At 40.9% G+C, this 18,482-nt stretch overlaps 1 protein-coding gene across 2 annotated transcripts in view; it reads right to left on the bottom strand.

Moving 5' to 3' along the window:
• Positions 1 to 18,482, bottom strand: part of CYP19A1 (cytochrome P450 family 19 subfamily A member 1) — a 49,294-nt gene that overhangs the window by 10,928 nt on the left and 19,884 nt on the right. For both annotated transcript variants that reach the window (XM_007455520.1, XM_007455519.1), the window contains 3 exons: positions 16,019 to 16,169; positions 2,742 to 2,896; positions 42 to 218 (listed from right to left, as the gene is read on the bottom strand). In XM_007455520.1, the coding sequence (XP_007455582.1) occupies positions 42 to 218; positions 2,742 to 2,896; positions 16,019 to 16,169 (483 nt within the window). The remainder of the gene's footprint in view (positions 1 to 41; positions 219 to 2,741; positions 2,897 to 16,018; positions 16,170 to 18,482) is intronic.

Raw genomic sequence — 18,482 nt, 5'->3', positions numbered from 1 at the left:
AAGGGCCCAATGTCAAGTAACAAGAATGAAAATTTCAGTACCGTCCAAGGGGATCCCCAGGAAGAGCTTGTTAGAGGTGTCCAGCATGATGCACCGCATGAGGGTCAACACATCCACATAGCCCAACTCGTTGCAGACCTCCTCAAGCCTGTCCAGATGCTTGGTGATGGAATCAGCACAGACGGTCACCATGCGCACCAGGCCGGGGCCAGACAAAGCTGAAGGGTACAGGTCAGAGTGAGGTGCCTCCAACTCCAGGGCACACAAACTATCAGGCAATTTTGGCGTTTTGTGTTTGAAGCTTAATTGTCCACATTTTTATTATGGGTGGAGATTTTCATATTATTCTTTATACTTTTTCTGTATTCTCTTATTTTTCTCTATAGCAGGTTATCACATTTATGGTTAAAAATGAATGAATTAACGAATAAATAAATATTTTTAAAACAAACTTTTCAAAACTGAACTTTTCTTCATATGATGACATATCATTTGTGAGATTACAAATGAAATATTTAGTACTTATGATCATAAATCACCAATCAGCGATTTTCCATATTTATTATATATCTTTCCCTCTAAAGACAGTTTGGATTTGGTCAGGGTAATATTTTATGTTTCAGTGGGTGGCAGAATATTGCTATAGAACTATTCAAATTGGATCTTACCTTTTTGATCTAAGGTGCTTCCTGTTTAATTATAGGTCATATGTGTAAAATGCTAGTCTTCTAAATTACCAGACATACCCTTCTCTTAATATCAGTTTCTCTTCAGTCTACATCCAGATTTATTGTAGTCAGTCAGTGTCATAACAGCAAAACAAATCTTTGTTGTTCAAGCAGTCTTCCTCACAGGACTGGGAACTCTTTTAGGGCAGTGACAACCTGTTAGCGTTGTACTTTGAGTCTGTAGTACGTGGTAGCTCTTGATATATTATGTATTTGTCAAATAGAGGGATGAATGAATGAAACCCGGTAGAGTGAACTGGCTCTGATCTCTTACTTTGCTCTGCTCCTGACCGTCTTTGCACTAGTGAGTCATGATGGTAGGTGGTCTAACATGAGTGTTAACTCTTAAAATCCTTTTTCTCCTTGTTCTAAGTTTAAGTTTTCTTTAGGAGTAATTGGTTTTTTAATGTCTTTTATTATTCAGACTTGCTGTTAGGGTCCTCCAACAAAACAAATCAACTGTGCTGCAGAAGCCCCTGATGTCACACTTTGCAAATAAGAAAGGAGACCTGGTGAGTGGTCCTAGAGTCTAAGCATTTCCACACGTATAAAAAAGAAGTTTGGGTTGGCAGCATACCTTCTGACTTTAGGAAGGACTTGGAGATATGAAAGGTAGGGATGGTGTTTCCTGGGTGACTGTTATATCCAGAAGTGGGACAGATGATTCCTTCATGAATCAGTCCTTTGCATGGAAGGGATGGCTTTGATTATCACTCCCAGGCTGACGTATGATTTGCCTCTATGTTCAAGAGCTTGAAGCCACATTTCAAACATATAAACAGAATGTAATATCCCTGAAAGGGTCACAGGCCAAGGAATGTGGGCAGCCTCTAGAAGCTGGAAAAGCCAAGGAAACACTTTCTCCCTAGAGCCTCCAGAAAGGAACACAGCCATATCAGTGCCTTGATTTTCGCCCCATGAGACCCATGTCAAACTTTTGACCCATCAAACTATAAGGTAATGAATGTGTGGTTTGAAGCCACTAAGTCTGTGTCAATCTGTTAAGCAGCAATAGGAAACTAAGGTAGTGGAATCTGTGCTAGAGTTGTGCTGAGTCTTGGTGATGGGCAGCTCTGTGGAGGGGGATCACCACTAGACTGGGACAGGCGTAGTTTTTCCCTGTCTCGGCAGCCACACAGGAGGCATCTAGGTTCACTACAGAGGCTGGCTGGAGGGAAGAATATCCATGGTCCCTGGTCAGACCTACAACCCATCTAGTGCCAGATTCCATCAATGATAAGGTTTCTAGTACATGACCATCTTCTCTGATGTTAATGTCAAAGGTTGGTCATGATTATTTCCCAAAGGCTTCCATTCCAGCAGCATATAAAGAGGGAAATCACTAGATAAGGAGGTTTGGGGTCCAGTTTCTGTTCATCAATGTCTGGCTATGTTGCCTGGGGGAAAAATCACAAGCTCTCTAGAAATGTACTTCCTTAAGTATAAAACTCAGAGGCTGAAAGAGATGACATATACAGCCCTTCTAGTTCTAAAATTCTCTAATTTATTTGCAAATTGCTTTCTGTTAAAACATCTGGGAAGTCAGCCAGGGATGCAGCAAACATGCTGGCTATGTTAAATCAAGGATATGGCTGACACACTAATTGACATACACACTAATTGAAGTGACCTTAAGTATATAGAGTGCTAATTTTTTTTACATCCATGAAATGGATGTAAAAACAGAAAGAACAAAATTGAAGTGGTTAAATATGTGGGTTCTGGGGTTGTCTTCTTTGCTACCATTTACTAATGGTAGAAAATGGGTAAGGTACTTAACCTCTTTATCCGTGTTTTCTCATTTGTAAAATGTAAGTGATAAGAGTATTCACCACACGGGGTTGCTGTGGGATTAAAGTATCAAGTGTTTAAAACAGTGCCTACTATGTAGTAGATGTATAATGAATGTTAGCTCTTATTATTTCAAAACTGTGAAGGAGAAGAAGTTAAAAATGATTTTAAGACAGGCATATTCATAGACAGAAGAGCAGACTATACCCAGCACCTGAATACCTTTTGTAAAGAAAGGTCGAACGGCTTTCCAGAGTGCTGGATTATTGTTAAATATGATGCCTTTCTCATGCATGCCGATGCACTGCAACCCAAGTTTGCTGCCGAATCGGGATGTGTAGTGACTGTGCTTCATTATGTGGAACATACTCGAAGACCTGCAGAGAAAGCAAACCTTGGTGTTGATTTTTAAGGATCCAGAGAACTCACGGTAATGAGTTTGACTACCAGTTGGCTCTCGTAGCAAATGCATGTTGATCTTGACAAAATGCATAAATTCTAGTGTTCAAATTAAATAAGCACCTGTGTTAGCGCAAGAACCTCCTTCGGCAGTTGAAACATTTCTACCTACTAGCTCCCTGTTTGAGCATCACTAAAGATCAACACACGCACACACACACACACACACACACACACACACACACACACACAGTTATTCGTTATTTCCCTTTATCTAACTCCAAGTCACTAAAATACTCCCCACTACTGTTGTCAGAGCTACAAGGCTGTAAGAAACTGAACCCTCCACACCACCATATTCCTGAGAGCCTCCAGCCTCCAAGCAGTCCCTCTCCAGACAGTGCTCCCCATGCAGAAGTGAGCCTCATAATAGGAAGTCGCTGGAATAACTGAAGTCTTACCTCTTTAGTTTTGGAAGCAGCAGTTCTGCCTTGTACCACCCGTCCCCCAGAGGCCCTAATCAGGCCCGGCCCCTCCAGGGGAGTATCATTCTAGGACTGAAGGACATCTCCTGGGTACCTCTGGCCCTGGGCTTGGCTGGCTGGGCTGGGCCTGGAAGGCTCTCTGTGGTGGTGACAGCAGCTGTCTTGGGGCTCTGCGTCCATCATGATTCATCAAGGTCTCCAGGGTCACAGAGTTCTCCCAGGACATAGGGCACGCTGAGCCATTAGATAGCCCTTGCTGTGGCAACGCTGGGACCTTGCCAGGAACCCAGGCTTCCTTGAACTTCCTGGTTCCTCTTCCACTGCTCTGCCCTCTATTCCCACCCCCAGGCCTGGCTCTTAAGGCCTGAGCTGGGTCTTCAGAGCATCTAGGAAGGAGCAGGCAGTCCCTCCCCACCTATGTCCTCCTTCAGGACTTGCTTCCTGCCCCAAATCCTACTGTAATTGGGGTACAGTAAGGCAATGAGCATTATAACATGTTGTAAAATCATAGCTGAAGACGTCATGGGGCCTCCATGTTTGAAGAGAATATTGTCTTCTTAGGACAGTGGTACAGAATTCTTCTGCAGAGGAGCTCACTTTGGTGCGAAGGTGTTTTATTAAGACTGCTTATAAGTAGGGCTACGGCATTTGAAGGAAGAGTGGATAATTTGAATAATTGAAAGGATAGGGTTTTCTATGTATAGTATCATGTCATCTGCAAACAGTAACGGTTTTACTTCTTTCCAGTTTGTATTCCTCTTATTTCTTTTCCTTCTTCAATTGCTGTGGCTAGGATTTCCACAACTTTGTGGAATAAAAGTGGTGAGTGGGCATCCTTGTCTTTTTCCTGATCTTAGAGGAAATGCTTTCAGCTTTTCACCATTGAGTATAATGTTAGCTTTGTGTTTATCATATATGGCCTTTATTATGTTGAGGTAGGTTCCCTCTATGCCCACTTTCTGATGAGTTTTTTTCATAAATGGACGTTAATTTTTATCAAAAACTTTTTCTGCATCTATTGAGATGATCATATGATTTTTAAAATACTTTTTTAAATGTTTTATTTATTTTATTTTATTTTTATTTATTTTTGGCTGCGTTGGGTCTTCATTGCCCTGCGCGGGCTTTCTGTAGTTGCGGCGAGCGGGGGCTACTCTTTGTTGCGGTGCGCAGGCTTCTCATTGCAGTGGCTTCCTTGTCGTGGAGCACAGGGTCTAGTTGTGCAGGCTTCAGGAGTTGTGGCTCTCGGGCTATAGAGCACAGGCTCAGTAGTTGTGGCGTATGGGCTTAGTTGCTCCGCGGCATGTGGGATCTTCCCAGACCAGGGCTCGAACCCATGTCCCCTGCATTGGCAGGTGGATTCTTAACCACTGCACCACCAGGGAAGCCCATCATATGATTTTTATTCTTCAGTTTGTTAATGTGGTATGTCACACTGATTGATTTGTAGATATTGCAAAAATACACAAACAATGAAAGATCAGAAAAAGAAATTAAGGAAAAAAGTCATTTACCATCACATCAATAAGAATAAAATACCTTGGAATAAACCTACCTAAGGAGGCAGAAGATCTGTACTCTGAAAACTATTAAGACACTGACACTGATGAAAGAAATTGAAGACGACACAAATGGATGGAAAGATATACTGTGTTCTTGAACTGGAAGAATCAATATTGTTAAAATGACTATACTACCCAAGGCAATCTACAGATTCATTGCAATGGCAAATTATCAATGGCAGTTTTCACAGAACTAGAACGAAAACAATTTAAATTTGTGTGGAAACACAAAAGACCCTGAATAGCCAAAGCAATCTTAAGAAAGAAAAATGGAGCTGGAGGAATCAGGCTCCCTGACTTCAGTTTATACTACAGAGTCAACAGTAATCAAAATAGTATGGTACTGGCACAAAAACGATAATATAGATCAATGGAACAGGATAGAAAGCCCAGAAATAAACCCACGCACCTGTGGTCAATTAATCTACAAGAAAGGAGGCAAGAGTATATAATGGAGAAAAGACAGTCTCTTCAATAAGTGGTGCTGGGAAAACTGGACAGCTATATGTAGAAGAATGAAATTAAAACATTCTTTAACACCATATACAAAAATAAACTCAAAATGGATTAAATACCTAAATGTATGACTGCATACTATAAAACTCCTAGAGGGAAACACAGGGAGGTCACTCGTTGACATAAATTGCAGCAATACCTTTTAAGGTATGTCTCCTAGATTAATGGAAATAAAACAAAAATAAACGGGACCGGACTTCCCTGGTGGCACAGTGGTTAAGAATCCACCTGCCAATGCAAGGGACATGGGTTCGAGCCCTGGTCCAGGAAGATACCACATGCCACGGAGCAACTAAGCCTGTGCGCCACAACTACTGAGCTTGCGCACCTAGAGCCTGCAAGTGACAACTACTGAGCTCGCGTGCTGCAAATACGGAAGCCCACGCGCTTAGAGCCCATGCTCCGCAACAAGAGAAACCACCACAATGAGAAGCCCGCACACAGCAATGAAGAGTAGCCCCTGCTCGCCCCAACTAGAGAAAGCCCACGTGCAGCAACAAAGACCCAAAGCAGCCAAAAATTTTAAAAAGTAAATAAATTTAAAAAAATTAAAAATAAACGGGACCTAATTGAACTTAAAAGCTTTTGCACAGGAAAGGAAACCATAAACAAAACAAAGAGACAACCTACAGAATGAGAGATAATATTTGCAAATGATGCAACTGACAAGGGATTAATTTACAAAATATACAAACAGCTCATACAATTCAATTTAAAAAACCCAATCAAAAAATGGGCACATGAGCTAAATAGACATTTCTCCAAAGAAGACATACAGATGGCCAACAGGCACATGAAAAAATGCTCAACATTGCTAATTATTAGAGAACTGCAAATCAAAACTTCAATGAGGTATCACCTCACACCAGTCAGAATTGCCATCATGAAAAAGTCCGCAAATAACAAATGCTGGAGAAGGTGTGGAGGAAAAGGAACCCTCCTACACTGTTGGTGGGAATGTAAATTGGTGCAGCCACTATGGAAAACAGTATGGAGTTTCCTTTAAAACCTAAAAATCGAGTTACCATATGATCCAGCAATCCCACTCCTGGACATATGTCCAGAGAAAACTATAATTTGAAAAGATACATGCATCCCAGTTTTCACAGCAGCATTATTTACAATAGCCAAGACATGGAAGCAACCTAAATGTCCATTGTCAGATGAATGGTTAAAGAAGATGTGGTACATTTATGCAATGGAATATTACTCAGCCATTAAAAAGAATGAAATAATGCCATTTGCAGCAACATGGATGGAGCTAGAGATTATCATAGTAAGTGAAGTAAGTCAGACAAAAAATATATGATATCGCTTATATGTGGAATCTAAAAAAAAAAAAAGATATAAATGAACTTATTTACAAAACAGAAAGATACTCACAGACATAGAAAACAAACATACAGTTACCAAAGGCGAAAGGGGGTTGAGATTAACATATACACACTACTGTATATGAGATAGATAGCCATCAAGGACTTACCGTATAGCATGGGGAATTATACTTAATATTTTGTAATAACCTATAAGGAAAAAGAATCTGAAAACGTATATATATATATATATATATATATATATATAAACTGAATATATATAACTGAATCACTGTGCTGTACACCTGAAACTAACAAAATATTGTAAATCAACTCTACTTCAATAAAAAATCTTAAAAAGACTAAACTCAAAAAAAAAACCCCAAAAGGTACGGGTCTGCATCCTGGCCTCAATAGTTACCATATATATGACATTGGGGAAAACATTTATTCCCTTTATTTTCAATACTGACACAAATAATAACACCTATATTATAAGCTATTATAAAATGTAAAAATGCTAATAATTATAAAAGCCCCTGATTTCACATTGTTTATTTTGATTACTTTTATTAGATCTGCCAATGTACATACGTGCTAAATATGCCTTGAATAAAATTAATGAATAATATTTAAAAATAATTGAAAGCATAAATGGATAGTTATTCTCTTCAGGATAAAAGGTGGGGTGGGTTTATTAGATAGTGGATGCAAGCAGCACAGGGAAGGCTTGAGAGGAAACAGCTGAGATGAACCTATGTTTATGAGGATTTGGGGAGGAGAGAGACTCCTCGTTCACTGCTCAGTAAAAGAGGGACTTCAGAAGAAAAGAATGTCTGTTGGGAACTCATGAAGTTAAGAATCAAGTGTGGGTGGTATAAACTAATTTTCATCTACCAAGAGAAAAATTAAGAAATTCTGCAGGTGACTGCATTTCCTGTGGAAAGGGGCTGAGGTTGGAAAAGGTTCATGCAGGGCCTAAACAGAAGCAGGCTACCTGGGTGAGGGCTAAGTGGTGTCTGTGACCATGATGAGCACAGCTCAGGAAGCTGGAAGTCCAAAATGTCCTCGTTAATAAGCTATGTGGTTGCCCCTCCTTATGATGAGTGAGATGGAGGGGGTATGAACACAGATGGGATGGAGTTTATCAGAGCATAGGAAGATATAAGCAGGACATGTGGTGTTTGTATGTCCATTTTTTTCATAAGTGCCAGTTGTTTGTATTATAGGCGAAAACTGAACACCAAACACCCCTTGGAGAAATCAAACGAGATTATCTAAAGGTAATGAGGAAAGTCAGTTCAGTTGAGGATACATGGCAGACAGACCAGGGCAGAAGGAGGTGCAGACAGCCACCCCAAAATCCTTACCCACAGGGAGACCTAGATATGGTGAGGGAGGGAGGAAAGAGAAGTCATGTCTCAGCCACCTCCCTCCAAGTTCCAGCCTTTTTACCTATGACCCTGGTAATGCCACCTCTGAGGTGTGGGCCTCGACTGACTCTGCTGCTGAGTAGACAATAGGACCACAGGGTTTGTGCTCAGGCACAGACAAGGTCTCATGTATCACCCTCCACCTTCCCATGCTGGCAAAGCTGTTCCAAGCACGTTATCCAGACTCCTCTGTGGGGCAGAACAACAGGCTCTTCAGATTACAGGGTTTATATCACAGTGTTTATACATGGACCACACGGCCAAGTGCAAATTCCCCTTAGTAACATGTAAGCATGGCAGTTCTGCAACTTCAAAAAATTTCCACTCGAGTAGCTTTAAACTGATAGCCATTTTTCTTGGAGATAATCAGAAAAAGGAAGTGGAGTTTGGGAATTAAAAAGAGTGGAGAGCAGAGAAGGAGTAGAGGTTTTCTGCAGTGCAGCTACGGGAGACATGAAGAAAGCCAATGCATTAGTCTGTGTTTTGGCCATGTTTACAGGGCAGGAGCCAGAATGTATATAAAAGTTGCCCATCCTGTGTGCTCTGGTGAGGAGCTGCCATAGGCAGAGCTCAAGTGATTGAACCCTTAACTTCGGGGCTCGAGAGCTAACCTGCTCAGGTCTGCTAGGGAAGTTAAAATAGATCTTCCAGAACTTTCTCACATAAGGATTACCCATTATCCCATGTCTCCAAGGCCAGAGTGGAGTTCAGAGACACAGATCATGACATCAGAAAGGAACCAAACATTTGGGCAGAGGAATAAACAGAAAATATGTACATTATAGCAGGAAAGTAAAATATATTTATAAATATCTTTTTGATAACTGCAAATGAGGGAGACTCTGGTGTGCAGGGGATAGAAGATGGAAGGAATTGCACAGTGCTCAATTGTGCAAATTCAAGATGTGTGACATATTTCTGGTGTTAGCTTTATTTTAGTTGTTATTTTTTCCCTTATTTTGGTGAAGTAAATATTGTACACGTTTTCGTGTGTTCACTACAACTTTAGTTCTTCCTCGCCACTTCTATACTAAAATTCTGTTTCTCAACTGCAAATTCTCCTACTATGGGTGTCTTCTGAACACATAACCCTCAAAGATGGGGAGTGGCTACTATAACCTACATAACTGTTCTTGCACTGGGCTAGGGTGGCCATCTTCTCACTAGCTCCTCTCTAGCCAAATTGCAACTGGCTCCTAAACGGATGACTTTGCCTTAATGAGGTTGTTCAGTAAATGCCTGTGAGGACATATTGCCATAGGAGACCCTGGGCTAAAAGAGCTCAGCTCTGGCTGAGTAGATAATGCTGTGGGCTAAATACTAGCCAAACCCACACATTTGTGATAGATTCCAAGGTCCCATTTAAACTTTAAAAGAAAGGCCCTGAAATAATGGCAGTTCTGTGAAATGAAGACAGAATTATTATATGAATAAATTATTTACTTGATATATATTTCAGGAAGAAAATCATTTTCAAATCAAAATACTTTCTACTAAGTCAAATATACTTTTGATATAATTCCAGATAATATTCAAATTACCCTACGTTTTGGACAAGTTTTTATCTTCCTAGCAACTATAAAAGCAAAAAACAAAAATCCAGTTGCTTCTATTTGTATTCCAGGGAATTAATTTGACCAACTAGCCAAAATTTTGACGTGTATGGAAACATCATCCTATACAAAAGACTGAAATTCTTATTAATTAATAGATTTCAGGCCTCTAGCTTTCTTACCTTCCACTACCTCATTCTATAATTAAAGCAGAAAGTAAGTAATTTGTATACTCTTTACTCCCAAACTCAGATCTACAAATTTTAAGTGATTAGTTGACAAACAGAATACTGTTTTTCTGCTCTGACCTTTAGAACTTTTGAGTATATCATAAAACACATTGGTCTGTCCATATGTTTTGAGGAATTACTGGTCAATTAAAAACTTCAACCCAAATTTAAACTAAGTTAAATGTTAGTTAATAAAGAGCTACCATTTAAAATCAATGTGTTCTTTAGGGGGCGCCAACATCTCAGTTATCCTGAGATAGAGGCTATGACTTGGCAAAGAACAAAATAGGCAAGACAGAAGTGATATACACAGCAAGCAAGCCAAGTGTGACTAAGGACAAGCAATTTAAAACAAGATCACTTATGAAAAGTAGGCTTTATCTAACTGGAGTAAATCAGGAAAGTGAAGAAGGGAAGGTTGGTGATGAACTACGGATGCCAGCCCAGAGCTCTCCTGACATTAAGGAGAATAGTAGAGACCTGCTTCCCACAATACGGGCCGGCCTGTAACACCAGGTGAGGGAGATGTTACATTGACTGACTGACTGACTGATTGACTCACTGGCTGGGAGAGTGAGGACTTCTTAACACTGGGGATAGACCAAGTGAGTTCCCAGGCTCAGAAGGGACAGTGGGTAGTATAAGATGCCTGATCCCTGGGGGTCATTATTCTTCTTGAAATGTGACTGAGGTCAAAAGACATCTCCAACGATGGCAAACCTATTGCCTCTTCAAAATGAAAAGTAGCCAGGAAGTAAGTCCTCAGGTGGTAAAGAAAAAGCCACCATCCCGTTCTGAGTTTAAAGAACTCACACACCTGTGGTCAGGTTCAAGATTGATGAGTACTAGGAATACAAGGGAGACAATCAATGGAATATTTGGTACCAAAATTTTATAAACACTTGCCTTGTGTAGACTTGTTCTGTGCTTGTGACTTATACTCCATCAATCCTACCACATTTTCCCTGTCCTTTGCCCTCTAATATCCTTACCCAGGTTTGATACTGAGGTCACTGCAAGAGAAAAAGAATCTTTGTAACAAAGAGATCTGACTGTAACCACCCTAAGCTGACCAAATTTAGTATCTCTAATATGGGACCACCTTCCCTGGTCTCTTGATGTGATGCAATGTGAAGTGCCTGGGACTAACAGGAACGTATTATTACACAACAATTAACCTGAATCGAATAGAGCCTATAGACCTAGTGTTCAGTTTATAAGCAATACCGGGAATAGAAGAATATGTTCAATGACACCGTAATGAAACAGTAAGAGAGATTTGGAATGTGGGACATCCTGTAAGACAACTGATGTGGTCTCTTCAGAAGGTCAAGGTCATGGGGAAAAAGGGGGGAGGACTGCTCTTCTAACTTTCCTGTTCATTTGAACTTTTCTTACTAGAAAGTTGGAAAAATATTTTCTTGTCGATCTTTAGAGTCTCTCCCTTCCATGCATCCTCAAGTCCCTTGACCCTCTGCTTACTTTGTCCTAATTGCCTGGTAAAACCTCAACCCTGGGTAAATCCAGCTCTCAGTTTAGCTTACTCTGTGCTTGCACCTGGCAACTGAATGGGGCTGGGGAAAAAACCATACATGCACACACACACACACACACACACACACACACACACACACAGGCAGGTCTCAGTTAAATTTCAAGTGAGCCCTTAGTGCAGCTGGCAATTCTACTATATTTCCCAAGTCCAGTCACTCCCTGCTTTCCTGGATGACTGTTATATCCTGTCTCCTCTGTCCCCCAGTGTTGTACTTCTCACCTTTATTTCAAGTACAGACTTCATTTCCTATTTTACTGAGAAAACAGAAGCAACTGGAACCTCTGCAAGTCCACCACCAGGACCAGTGCCCATATATTCAACCTTCCCTCCTGTTACTGTGGATGAACTTGCGTGTCCCTTTTCAAGGCCACGTCCACTTGTTACCTGGACCCCCTTGTCATCTCACCTGGCACACTCCTTTTGTGTGCTGCATCAGCACTTTCCTCTGTAACTCATCATTCCCATCAAAACACACATGTCATAATATCTTGTATCTTAACAAATAAAAGCTCCTTGGACCAAACATCCCTTTCAGCTCTGTTCCATTTCTCTGCCTCCTTTGTGGCAAACTCCTGGAAAGAGTGTCTATACCTGCTGCCTCCAATTCTTCTCTCCCCATTCTCTACAGTGGTCAGACTTTTGCCCCCAACACTCCATTGAAACTGCCCTTGTCAAGTTCACCCATGACCTCCCTGGTGCTAAATGCAATGCTCACATCTCCGTCCAGTCATGTGGCACTATCTGGAGAGTTGACAATTCCATCCTCCCTGACATGCATCCTCGCCTGGCTTTCAGACCACCACACTCTCCTGGTTTTCCCTTCTCTGTGTGGTTGTCCTTCTCAGCCTCCTTTGCTAGTTTCTGACCTTCCTTCTTAACTTCCTGTTTGGAGGTACTAGGCAAGTCAAGTCAAAATATCTGAAATGGAATCCTGATTTCTCCCCATCGCAAAGTTGTTCCACCCACCTCATCTTCTATATAGCCCATATCTACCTGCTAATAGTGTGGATAACCATCCTGGTCTATCTGAGTTTTAGCTTAAAAATCCCACAACGTGGGAATTCCTCTGGTCCCAAGTAAACCAAGACAGTCATTCACCCTACTGCTATACTATGTTTTACCCTGTTATTGTCAGTGTATTAACACTGTAACAATATATTCCTCTACAAGGGCAGGGATTTGGGAGTGATTTGTTCATGATAACCTGTTGTACAGAGTAAGTTCTTAATAAATATTTATTTAATGAATTAATGGAGAGCCAATAATGACTATGATAGATTAGGATCATCCAGTGCTTAGTACAAATTCTCAATAGTGGATGCTTACAAAATAAATGAATGAATTCCCTGTAAATTTATACATGATTAAAACAGGTATACAAATACTATAACAATAATTAGTATTTAAATGGCTAACTGATTTGCAAATTTGACCCCAGTTAGCATGTTAAGTTCTATCTCCCCTTTATGTATGCTACCCACATTCTCCTTTTTGATACTATTACAAACACTAATACATACACACGACATAAAGTGTCATGCGTAATGTCTGTAGACACTCAGTAATTTAGAGCATCCCTGCTTGGGAATCTTGCACACTTTACGCACTTTAAGATGATCAGATGGAGCTCCCCCCAGAGCGCCCAGTTGCTCAGGCAGAATCCCGCAGCTCTTGTGCCTGACGTCCCGCCCCCCGAAGTTCTGCAGCTCCCCCGACTTCAGAACTCAGCTGACTTGAAAGTTGGGGCATAATCTCAGCACAGTTGTAATGACTACAGATGTCAAACTTTTCAAAAGAGAAAAAATCTGGCAAACTATTCAAAGAAAAAGAAGAGGCTTTCTGAGGTCCAATGGGGTCTTTTCAAGAGGGACCGGTAGTTCTGGAAGGACCTGAAGAGCGGACAAGGGAAGGAGATGGGGACAAACATGTCCTATTCCCGCAGGGAGCTCAGCCCTTAACAACAAAATTGAGTGGCTCAGAGGCAATTATAGAGAACATAGAGACTCCAACCAGAGAAAAGCCTATGAGGACAGAACGGGGAAAGAACTGGGAGAGCTGGGGGAAGGGCAGAGTGGGTTGTTGTCCAGGTCCTCAGCGTGAATCAGCACCTGACCCTGTCAGGGTGGCTAAGGTCACTTCCCTAACTAAGATAGCAGAGTGATCAGATGCCACCTGTGCTGTAACGAGGGTCCTGTTTCAGGAATTGCCTTTGGGGTTCCTGGGAATTTATCTGGTGATCTAAGTATCTAGTGTCTAAGAGCAGTTTCTGTCCTGGTCCTCTGGTCCTTTCTCACGTGCTTCATTCTTCCCTCCAGGTCTAGTCTTGCACTCCCAGCACCTGAGCTACACTTAGGGGTAAGAAAATTACACAAAACCCCTCCAAGCTGCTTAGGTGCTTCCCCAACCCCAGGGAAAGGCCCCCTGCCCCAGAAGCTTCTTACCTTCTCTCCTCCCTCAAGCTCTGCAGCACATTGGAATCACCTGGGGCTCTAAACACTACCTATGCCTGGGTCTACCCCATCAAGAGACTGTACAGTTGGGTTGTGGCCTGGGCAGTGGGGTTTTGAACAGCTCCCTGGGTGACTTTAATGTGCAGCCCAGGTGAGAAGCGCTGCTCTAGATCCTGAGCTGCAGGTGTCATCCTTTTGGATGAATATCCTGCAGGTCCCTTTGCCTGTATCTGAGGGAAAGGGGTGACAGGGAAGGCAGACGCTGACTTGAGGAGGGCTGGAAGGCAACTTGCTGTGCTGGGGGATCAAACAGCAGAAGGCAGTGTCCCAGTCCTCCAAGCCCAATCACCACCTGTTCCAGGACATTTTTGAGGCTCTAGTCAGTTGCACAAGTGAGTAAAGTGTTGATTTTGAAAATGAGAGCATATCAAATTCACTTAAATTTGGCTAGGCAGAGCTCCATAGACCAAGAGAAGTAAAATCCAAGAGTAACTCTGGCCTCGCCATTAGAGCAGTGGATCTGAAACTGGAGTGTGCCTCAGAATCACCTGGAGGGCTCATGGAAACAGATCGCTGGGCCCTGCCCCCAGATTTTCTTATTTAGTGGGTCAGGGTGGGACCCAAGGATGGGCGTTTCTCACAAGTTCCCAGATATGTGGATGCTGCTGGTTGGGGGCCACCGTCTGAGAACCGCTGCACTGGGGTGTTTAACTGTGAACCCAATGAAATGATATTTCCACCTGAAGCTATTTATGGTTAGATGTGTAACACGGTCTGCCTTAGCTACTCTTTTACACCACCAAACTGAGTGAAATGAAAAACAAAAACAGGCAAAAACCGAGATATTAGTTTGGTTGAAAATAGCATTCTTGGATAGGTAGAAATATTTGGAAGGATAACATGTTTTTTCTCCCCTGCTCCCTTCTTTCAAGTATTTGGTTCAAAGAATTGGGCTTTGAGTTCACCATGGTAGTTTCAGAAAAGATGTATATCATCATGGCCTGAAAAAAAAATCAATGCAGTTTCCAGAAATGCTTCACTTACTTCTGGTCAATAGCCTGTGTATCTGAAGAAAAAATTCTAATAAATCAGTAAAACACCCTGGTCAGTCTTAGTTTGTGGGTAAATCTCTGTCAGGGATTATAAATATAAAAACTCATTAATGAGACATTTTGGCAGATAGCTTTGCTAAAAATCTAGCAAAGATATCTGAACATCTATGATATGTGCTCTCCTTTAAACTCTTCATTTTCCATGATCAATCAGTAAGAAAACTAATATTTCACAAAGCTAGTTCTTTAGTCAATGCATATTTTGTTAACCCTGGAGTAAATTCAGTCTGCTAAAGTTATCTGGAAAATATTAAGTGTATGGGGAGCAGGAGAATACCATTTCTTTTAATAGGCAATATTGTTCCTAATTTATATAAAATCACCCAGCAAGGACACTGGCACACAGTCACCAATAGGAGAGCAGAGTATGAATGGCTTCTTCATCTGCTGTCTATCCTCCCAGAGTTTCTCAGTAGCCTGGCATTAGAAACACATCAGCGAATTGATACAGTCAGAATTTTTTTCCTCAGGTGTTTTTTGTTGTTGTTGCTATTATTGCTTGTTTGTTTGTTTTGATGCTTACTTGTACAGCTAAGACCAAAATCTTAGGAAATAGGAAAGCATAAAAGATAATACCTCTCCCTCAAGTGTGTTTTGTCAAAACCAGATCACCTGTATTCTAAGTTTCCACATTCACTGCTCAGAGAGATTCTGAATAATTTTCAGTCTTCCCAGAGTTCTTTATATGTACCTCTGGCTTCAAGCAAGACCCAATTATTCTGCTTGTCTCAAATGTTAGATTTTTACCTGGGAATCACTCGTCTTTATTTAAGTAATGAAAACATAACTTTGGAAACAAAGATGGCAAAATATCAAAATAAGTTTGTTTTTTAATAGGAAATATCCCAGCCTTGATTTTTAAAATATGTCACTGATTATTAACAGACTTACTTGCTAATAATGAGGGTTTCCTCTCCACATATCCAGACTCTCACGAATTCACCATACGTCTTGTTGTAGTAATTGCAGGCACTGCCGATCCCCATCCAGAGGAACCTGCAGTGGGAAATGAGGGGCCCAATTCCCAGAAAATAGCCAGGACCTAGGAAAGTCATCAGATTACAATCAGTATTTCCGTAACACCAAAAAGACAAAGTACTTTAAATTACTGTTGTTCTTATTCCTTTATATCTACATGTCCTTTTACATCTTCTGGTGTATATAGGTGAATCACATACACAAAATGATTAAAACCACAACACAAGTTAACATGAGGCTCTTCACAGCTCTATGAGTAAAAAGTTGTCCAGTTGACACCACACCAGTTCCATTTGGTCTCAATCGCTTCTGTCTGAACAAACTGGAATAGGTGTCTAGTCTATTCTGGCTGTGTTAAACGGTGTCTATGGGTTTCAAATACAAGTCAATCAGCCCCTCTGGTAACAGGCACGAAAACCAGGACAAGTGACAAGTTGACAGTTCTGTCTGGCTGCTAGTTTTGTCTGAAAACTGGGCTTGAAAGCGCCAGTCAACCGAGTGGGTGGATTTGAGTTAATTTGTGGTTTTGGTGTCATCTTTTTAACTGTGAGAAACATGGCCTGCAAAGACAATGTCCAAACAAAAAGCATGCATTCCTGGGGCTTCCCTGGTGGCACAGTGGTTGAGAATCTGCCTGCTAATGCAGGGGACATGGGTTCGAGCCCTGGTCTGGGAGGATCCCACATGCTGCGGAGCAACTAGGCCCGTGAGCCACAACTACTGAGCCTGCGCGTCTGGAGCCTGTGCTCCGCAACAAGAGAGGCCGTGATAGTGAGAGGCCCACATGTCGCGATTAAGAGTGGCCCCCGCTTGCCACCACTAGAGAAAGCCCTCGCACAGAAATGAAGACCCAACACAGCCAAAAATAAATAAGTAAACAAATGTGGGATTTAAAAAAAAATGTTTAAAAAATAAAAAGCATGCATTCCTTTTTTATTTCCTTCAAAAAGGATTTGGTTTAAGAAGAGAATCTTAAGCTAAATCTCATTAGATGAAATAAATCTAAGCACTGAGGAATTGAGGCAGTGTGTCTGATCTGTGTCTAGACCAGAGTCTGAGTCCAGTGATGTGGTTTTAGTGAAGAGCCGTGGCCCTTACACCCTTGCTGACGCAGACGATGACAGAATTGTGAAGACTGTGAATCTGGTGAGCAGCCAGGGGAGTTGCTGTTGCTTGTATCAGAGAACAAACTTGGTAGCTTGATTTTAGTGGTGGTGGTGGTGAAAAGTTCTTCAAAAGCTTGTTGGAATGGTTTTAGGAGTTTCATTGTAAAGTTACACCATTTCTGTATCTTACTCCTTTAATTCCATTCTGTCAGTGAAATAGTCCTGGAGCCAAAACTCACACAACTGTCTGAGACAGTACAGTGCTATAATAATTTAGATAATCTAAGTTTTTGTTTCGTTTTGTTTTGTTTTCTTTGGCTGTGCAGCATGGCTTGCAGGATCTCAGTTCCCTGACTGAACATGGGCCATGGCAGTGAAAGCTAGGGATCCTAACCATTAGACCACCAGTGAACTCCTTAGATAATCTGACTTTTTGCATGACTCGTCTAAAGTGGAAGTTCAGTCCCAAATTTGGCAAACAGGGTTTACTCCTTAACTTTGCATTAGCAGGATTAATGTAGCAAATGCTACCAGGTTCTTTTGTCTTTAAAGTTCTTTGTTAATGTCTATAGAACCAATATAAGAATTTGAGTTCTTTGGATCAAGGGTTCTTAATCTTAAGATTGTTCTCATAACACTACATTATACAGTTATATAGTCAGATGACTGACTTTATATTAAACTAATTTCATTGAGTTCTCAAAAAGAATTAAGCTGATTTGATTGTATACATATTTCCTTAAAATTTAATCAGACATACTGACCTTTTATCAATACAAATATGCATAATAACAAAACACTTTGTATTTACAGCTTGAAACATTGTAGATCCTCAATAAATGTTTCCTGAATGAATTTTTACAATTTATTAGACATGTGTAAAGAATGAAATTTTAAATGTCATCCTTATTTAGAATATTTTAGGTGTATTTACATTTTGATAAAAATGGAAAAATATCTTATATCTCATACATTTAATCCATGTGAAGTCAAACACCAGTCTATTTGGGAATAGACTTTTTCAACAAAGATTTACTTCATATACTATGGCCATGAGGCACAAAGACATACAAATGAAAGGCTGCACTTTCCATGTTTTATCTAAATGTTTGTTGCTATGTGGAAAGTCTTAGTAATTGGAAACCGCCAATCAAATTTAAAATATGACAGTGAAGAGCTGTATCTATTGAAAAAGGGAGATTGTGATGAACTCTGCTAAGGCTGAGAACTGGAGTGTTTTAACCATAAGAGAATCAGAGTTTGAGTCTTCA

Source organism: Lipotes vexillifer, unplaced genomic scaffold (assembly GCF_000442215.2).
Source record: "Lipotes vexillifer unplaced genomic scaffold, Lipotes_vexillifer_v1.1 scaffold24, whole genome shotgun sequence".
NCBI lineage: Eukaryota > Metazoa > Chordata > Mammalia > Artiodactyla > Lipotidae > Lipotes > Lipotes vexillifer.
The sequence above is the reverse complement of the archived record's forward strand: the minus strand, read 5'-3'. Positions and strand labels throughout refer to the sequence as shown.